We start from the raw sequence: 6,827 nt of genomic DNA on the forward strand, positions 1-6,827 counted from the left end.
GTTCCTGCCGGCATCATTCAATGGCCGGCAACTACCCTCTCGGTACATTCGATTACACGACATCCCCTGACCACTGCCATAAGTTGTGACCGCTGGTGGATATTGTAAGCAACCAGCTTACGCCTTTACCACTTTTGTTTACTTGTGGAGCTGGACAAACAAGAGGATTCCGCTTGTTACGATATTTAGGCGCGCAAAGTACCCCCGAATGGCCGTCCATCGACATCCGACGCTCTGCCTGACACCATTGTAGTACTCTCGCCATGCCTGGAAACCGCCGTCACATTCCAGAAGCCGCAAAACAAGACAAGCTCCATAAGTGAACACAAGCGGTAAGGGGAACAAAATGAAATCTGGTCTATCGACATGAGAATAGCTGTTACTGTGATCCAATCACAATTAGACAGATAACATTACACGAAAAAACTAGTCAAAAGGAAGGTGATTGCTGAAGGATAGGCACCAATCGGTTGCAGCAAGTAAAGACGCGTATAAAGACCACTCTACAGCATAGATCATTCCGATTGTTCATATCCGGCGTCAGCACTTGCGCATATATCAAGACGATGGTACGGTAGCTGCGTCGAGACCCAAAGGAAGCATGTTCTGGTCTCGCAATGCTGCCTTCTCCCAAGACGAAGTGCGCAGCTGTTTCAGAAAGGCAGTCAGTGAGCAACATTGAAGAACTAGCCAATTATAGAAGGACACTAACATGCTCAATCGCCTCGGTAGTTGAAAGGATATTCATGTGATCGGGGATGAAGCCCCCATTCTAATGCAAATGATCAGCTCGGGCCGGATGCTCGAAGGGATAAGGCAGTACCACTTGAGACTCATCAAGATCGCGGAAGGCATGCCGCATGTCCAGAGGGAGTTGCGTAGGTATCACAAGCACATGGACGGTCGGATAAAACGGTTTGGATATTGCCACTCTCTTTGCCATGGCCTAACAACATATTAAATCATGTGGGAGATTTTTTCATAGAAGGGACTCGGATATGACGCTCACCATGACGGTTTGAATTGCTAGAGAGATATCAGTACGTTTGGAACGTGCATTTTTTCCAACCAGGACAAAGAACTCCAAAGAGCAGTCGATAATATACACTGATTGCTGAAGTATAGTTTCTGCCGATATCAACGCAACAGCACGAATCTACATCCATGTCAGATACAAGCCAACCGCATGTCATCGAACAGCATACCGGGTCGCCTTCAACTGTGGCATCCACGATCCAGCATCGAGGGTCACTGGGAGCAGAGGCATTTCTGAATCTCCAATAGTCTGCCTTGGCGTAATCTCCAGAGTCACCAAGGACCATCCAGAACATCTCGTCATCTACATCATTGTCACCTTCTCGAAGTTCCGTGATAGAAGTCCCTTTCATAGCGGAGGCCTGTGCGTAATCTCGGGCAGCGTTGCGTTCCTTCGAAGTTGACCCACAACCATGCCAAACATAGATCTGGTCAAGGATAGAGACACAATAGCTATAGCCCGAACACAGATTTCGGATGCTCTGTAATCAGGAGTTCAAGGTCGATCTAAGTCTGTTCATGCGAGCGGCATACCGAATCCACCTCGTCGATAAAGATGTGTTCCCCGCTCGAGCGCACCACGTGCATTGCTGTATTTTCAGAAGACCAGCGCGCGCGAATGCCCTAAGGAATGGGGATTAATGTAAAAGCATCATAACAACATCATAGGATATTATAATGTACCGACCTGCCGGATCGCAAGCTTTCCGCCCAGAACATGGACAAGTTCTGGAGGTTCTCGTCGTTGGAACACCGTTTCCTGAAAATCATTCTTGTGTTTGACATCTAATTTCTCTCTTAAAAATATACTTACCTGAGTTGATCCATACCTTCTTGCAAGCTCATCTGCCTTCTTCTCCTCTCTTTCGCCAAATTGGCATTGTTTTCCATGCCAGCACCAAACCTTCGTGGAGACGAGTCCACTGTCACGGACCTTTACGCGGTGCACAATCACCAAAACCTCTGTATCATAGAAAATATGGGTATCACGCAGGACGGGAATCGCAGTGCCGTTATTGATGGATAAAATCTCAACAGAGATGGTGTGAAACTTTGGGTCGGGGCTAAATGTTGGAGGAACGAATTTCAAAAGAGCGTCCACATCGACGTTCGGCAGGGACTCGTTTGCGTGATCTGTCAGAAGATTTGAGTCAGTAATTACTTGACGTCGAACAACGTAGCTCAACTCACCGATATGCACAACATCGAGGACTAGAGATGAACTCGACGTAGTGCGCTGGGCAATCGGCTTTACTCCCAAACTACTTTTGGGGCTTTCACTGACAAGTTTAGAATCCAGCAGAGCCTCCCCAGATGATTTTGCCAATGTTCCTGCTGGAGACGACACGGGAGTCTTCTCCTCCTTCAGTGGCGGCATCGTAAAAGAGGAGTATTTCTCAACGCTCGACTTCCTCTTCTCAGCTTGAGAATTCAGAGGTGGAATTCTAGGAGCAGGTGGGCTCAGAGCGCAATCGTTTCCCTGCTGCGCCTCACTCATAGCTTGCGCAACGTCCATGACGGTAGCACGATTTCTCGTGTTAGGAATGCGACCATGTTTCATCAGTGAAGGCGAGACCGCGCGCTCCTCTCTAAGAGGAGGTTTCTCCTTCACCTTCTCGGAACTTGCTGGTGGTGCAGCCGCTAGGCCCGGCAGCGCCAACCTGCCCACAATACCCTGCGGTTTCTGACTCGGAGGAGGCTGGTTTATAGCAGAATTTGAGGATGCAACGGACTTTACACCAATCAATGTCGGTTCTGTCCAGCGGTCTGTAACGCGACCAGTGGTGATCGGCGGTGCGATCGTCGATGGAAGCCGTGACTGAGATTCCGATTGAGATCGGATCATTGGCTGAGGAGGGGAAATTGGAAGCGATTGAGTGTTCGTTGCTGATGTGATCGATTCTGGCGCAATCGGTTGTGGCGAGGTGCCTGGAGGTTGTCCTTCCGGAGAGGTAACATGTGCAGAACCACCAGTTTTGCGAGGTTTCTTTGCTCTATCCTTGGTTGGCTGGTAATTCAGAAGCCGGGAAACAGGGAAAAATCGAACCACGGCCAAAAAAAAAAGTGCGCATTCCGATTAAAAGGCATCATACACCATTAAACGAGACCAAGATATAAAAAAATGTGGATATAAAAAAAATTCCATCAACCATCGATGCGCTGAGCATTACCGGAAAGAACGCACGTGACTCAATGGCTTGTTAGGAGACGACGATACTCGCGCCCTTGCCTCACTCCCATCCGCTTTCACCCCGAGTTCATCAACATTGCGAACGACTGGATCATCACCAGTCTTGGTTGGCTTGATGTATGCAAGCATTGTGGTGGAGGACCCCAAATTATGGTCCGCACTCTCAGGAAGAGTACTGATCTTCCCGGATGGCGTTTTCGGAAAGTTGGGAGTGGATACAGCGCTTTTCAAAGGAAATTCTGTGTCGTGCGTTTTCATTTCTGGTTGCCTGGTTTCTGGCGTCCTTCCGCGGTTTGCCGGGAATGGGGATTGTGGGGGGTGGTGATGGTGTTCCAGCATTGTTTATTGCAGGCTGCCAACGGTCTAAGACGCTTGCTCTTCTAGCATTCTTATCTCGCGTTTCACTGGCGGCTTGAGTTGGGGATCCGAATGTACTCTCTCTTCTCGCAGCTCCTGCTCCTGATTCGAGGCGCCCACTGGCTTGAACAACGCTCTGCACGAAGCCACGACCCTGCAGCCGGCTGATACTTGGCGTTGGATCCTTAGTAGATGAAGTGACCGGCGGACGCAGAAAGGCAGGGGAGACCCCACGTGATGGCTGTGGAGAGTATGTCTGCCGTGCAGGGGATGTGGGAGTGACAGATGGGATTGGAGCAGGCTGTTGCCTAGGTGTCCAAGAGGGCTGAGAAGAGTTTGAACGTGTATAAATTGGGCTCTTTGTGTGACCAGAATCTGCAGCAGGTGTTTTTGCACGATTGGGTTCAGGGTTGGGGGTTTTTGCCCGGGTATGTTCAGGATTAGAGTATGCAGATTCTGTTACCGTCTTGGCACGGACAGATTCAGGATTGGGAGTCTTCACACGAGTTTCAGCAACAGGTGTCTTGGGGCGCGTCTCTGGGGTTTTCGGCCGAGATTCAATGAGAGAACTTGGTGGAACCACAACAGCTTTGGCGCCATAATTCTGAGACAGATGCGAGTGTGGCGTATCTATTTTCAGCTGTGCTGAAATGTTGCCCACGGGAGTGCTTATTCGCCGCTCCCGAACGCCAGGCCCAACAAGTCCCGAGTTCAGAGACTGCGGCTGGCTTTCAAGTTGCTCCACATATCGACGGGCGACCGAGGAAGTACTCGTAGTACGGGATCTCACGATATCTGGTGTGGAAGTGGGAACTCCGCGAACGGGTGTGCCAGCTGAAGGTGGGGATGTAGTAGTTGCGGGAGGTTGTGTACCTCCTTTGACCATCCCCGGCATAGCAATTCCATTTCTTCCGAATATTGGATGTATGGGACCGTGATCCTTGCGCCCATCATGTACGACAGTGGCATCCTGTTGTGGCTCGTGGCGTTTCAGTCGAGGGCCAGCAGCAGTCGATCCACCCATAAATGCAGCCAATGACATGGGGGCTCTCTGAGGCGTGGCATTAGATGATACCGCTGGTTTATGTGAAGGTATAGCTCGAGGTGGCGCAGGTGTAGTAGCATTGCCCGCAAACGAATCATTTGGCGGACTAGATGATGACTCCTGTAACTTGCCTATGCAATCATCGACAAGTTAGAGAATATGGAAGTGTCCATGCCAAGAGATACCGACCCAGATCAATGCCATGCATGCCGATGCCAAAATCACCGCTCATGCCTGATGTACTTCGTCTCATCCTCGCAAGTCGTGCTCGCACGATTTCTTCCTCAAGACGACGCTGTTCTGCCTCATCGTCCGCATCAACCTGGCGTTGCATTGCCTTGATCTTGCTCGTCCACTCTGCGAGGCCATTGTCTGCTGTATTGGAGGTGGAATATACAGGTGCAGGCGGAAGGTCAAAGCGCGGCGAGCGAGGTGTGGTGGCCTGCATCGTGGACACCGACTGACTATATGTCAGACAGAGGAACTATTCGTTGGCTCAGTGAGCAAGGCCTTGGATCACAGCGTATGGGAACAACTCTCGGAACCCTCGAGTCCAGCTACATGTGTGGAGGCTGACGTAATTCCTGATTCTCCTCAATGTTAATTAAAATTATACATCGTTTCTCCTGCTGCAATTGCGAGAGATCGGTGTATTGACGATGTACTCTACGAGTCCAAATTAAAGAATCATATAATGTCCATAACTCTAGGTTGGCAGATAGTTTACCGAGTCGCTCAACAGTCCAAATAACTTCATAAGTCCATAAGTTACGAAACTTAAGCAAAGATTGCAAAGGCGGCTGAAACGGCTACAACAGCAGTAGCACCCATGTTGAGACTACCAACGGAAAGCGCAATAGCACCACTAGTGGTCGTTGATGAGGAATTGCTTGCTGTCTCCTGGATATCAGAAGGCATCTGACCATCTGCCAGAGGATGTGAGTATCTCGACGAAATAAAATGACACAAACATTACCTGTGTAGTTGGTACCACATTCAGATGAAAATGAACTTTGAGCAGTACTAGCAACTTCAGGGAGACCCTGACTAAGGATAGTATAGGCAGCCTTAGTACAGTTGGTGCAGGTGGCACTCGAGGGAATTCCAGTGCTCTGACCGGACACCAATTTTGTGACAAGTGCGACTATGTTATTCAGCGAAATAGTGGTCGTGGCGGACTGGGCGCTCGTCAGCAGCTCAGGAACACAAAGAGTGCTCGTTGAAGTGCTACAAATTGAATTAGACAAGGGGGGAAAGTAAACGATAGTTGACAAACTGACTCTTTCAAACACATAAGCTGTCGAACAGTAGGGTAGGCGGCCTGAATGGATGTGACAATATCAGTAGAATTGGTAGTCACTCCAAGACTCGAGAGTTCGGTAGAACATCCCGAAACGAGGTCTGTTACGACAGTTTGGAGCGTCGAATTACTGCAGGCGGCTTGAGAGCACAAGCCAGAAAGCCAGGTGTTGACACCGGGAATAATCGAACTTGAGTTCGAATTCGTGACGACGAGCGAGACAAGCCCAGATGGATTCAAACATGCGGCACTGGACGAGGCTGCAGTGTTAAGTAGTGCAGTCTGGCACTGCGAAGAGAGTTCTCTGAACACAAAAAAGATATCAGCCCACAATCTTTCCCCCCTAAATTTTTGTCTTACGTACGATTGAGCAACGGCGAAACCAGCGCCAGCTAGAAGAACAGCAAAGTTGAAGAACATCGTAAATTTAGAGGCTTTGAAGCACTAAGTTAACGGCCGAGGGGGAAATTTTTGAAAAGAATAGTTAAAAGATTAGAGGGAGAAGGTGTGAAAGGCTGCTGCGAGGGCATCTGTGCTTTATATGATCCATGGTGGAATGACGAACAATGTTTTCGGATGCAATAGATCCTGCGCAGCATAGGCGCAAGGCTGCGCGACCATTGTCACGGTTATCTTCCGACGCTATTTCAGAGTCTGATCGATATCCGTGAGCAAGTTAAGATTCTTTCCCCTTCGCGCTAGCTATGCAGCAGCGACCACTGTTTTTGTCACAATGAAGAGACTGCTGTATCGACTCTTCATTGTATAAGGGTGACTATCTGTTTTACCTCGCAACATGCATGTCCTATATAAATAGGGAGAACAACGGGACACTAACAACGGTGTTGTGTGAACATCTCAACCGCCGCATCTGTTGGCATGGTGGTATTTGTATTGTA

General features: G+C 49.2%; 2 protein-coding genes across 2 annotated transcripts; both read right to left on the reverse strand.

The window, feature by feature from the left end:
* Positions 1-243: 243 nt before the first annotated feature.
* DFJ58DRAFT_42596 (uncharacterized protein) lies at positions 244-3,899 on the reverse strand. The gene is made up of 10 exons (XM_041380343.1): positions 3,221-3,899; positions 2,227-3,043; positions 1,850-2,169; positions 1,724-1,795; positions 1,570-1,659; positions 1,206-1,517; positions 1,010-1,156; positions 824-946; positions 713-772; positions 244-648 (listed from the first exon to the last, which is right to left on the reverse strand). Exons 1-10 carry the CDS (start codon positions 3,563-3,565, stop codon positions 559-561), a joined length of 2,376 nt encoding a protein of 791 aa, XP_041248774.1. The 5' UTR covers positions 3,566-3,899; the 3' UTR covers positions 244-558.
* A 1,493-nt stretch (positions 3,900-5,392) lies between these two features.
* DFJ58DRAFT_42684 (uncharacterized protein) lies at positions 5,393-6,538 on the reverse strand. The gene is made up of 4 exons (XM_041380353.1): positions 6,293-6,538; positions 5,909-6,232; positions 5,605-5,855; positions 5,393-5,554 (listed from the first exon to the last, which is right to left on the reverse strand). Exons 1-4 carry the CDS (start codon positions 6,346-6,348, stop codon positions 5,406-5,408), a joined length of 780 nt encoding a protein of 259 aa, XP_041248775.1. The 5' UTR covers positions 6,349-6,538; the 3' UTR covers positions 5,393-5,405.
* Positions 6,539-6,827: the final 289 nt, after the last annotated feature.

This window comes from Suillus subalutaceus, assembly GCF_016647625.1.
Source record: "Suillus subalutaceus strain FC151 chromosome Unknown DFJ58scaffold_11, whole genome shotgun sequence".
Lineage (NCBI taxonomy): Eukaryota > Fungi > Basidiomycota > Agaricomycetes > Boletales > Suillaceae > Suillus > Suillus subalutaceus.

Coding starts and splice junctions, on each gene's coding strand:
- DFJ58DRAFT_42596 (XM_041380343.1), bottom strand. CDS start 3,565: ATGCTGGAACACCATCACCACCCCCCACAATCCCCATTCCCGGCAAAC. Junction 3,044..3,220: donor CTAACAAGCCATTGAGTCAC/GTGCGTTCTTTC, acceptor CTGAATTACCAG/CCAACCAAGGATAGAGCAAA. Junction 773..823: donor ATCTTGATGAGTCTCAAGTG/GTACTGCCTTAT, acceptor CATTTGCATTAG/AATGGGGGCTTCATCCCCGA.
- DFJ58DRAFT_42684 (XM_041380353.1), bottom strand. CDS start 6,348: ATGTTCTTCAACTTTGCTGTTCTTCTAGCTGGCGCTGGTTTCGCCGTT. Junction 6,233..6,292: donor GGTTTCGCCGTTGCTCAATC/GTACGTAAGACA, acceptor TTTTGTGTTCAG/AGAACTCTCTTCGCAGTGCC. Junction 5,555..5,604: donor ATGTGGTACCAACTACACAG/GTAATGTTTGTG, acceptor ATCCTCTGGCAG/ATGGTCAGATGCCTTCTGAT.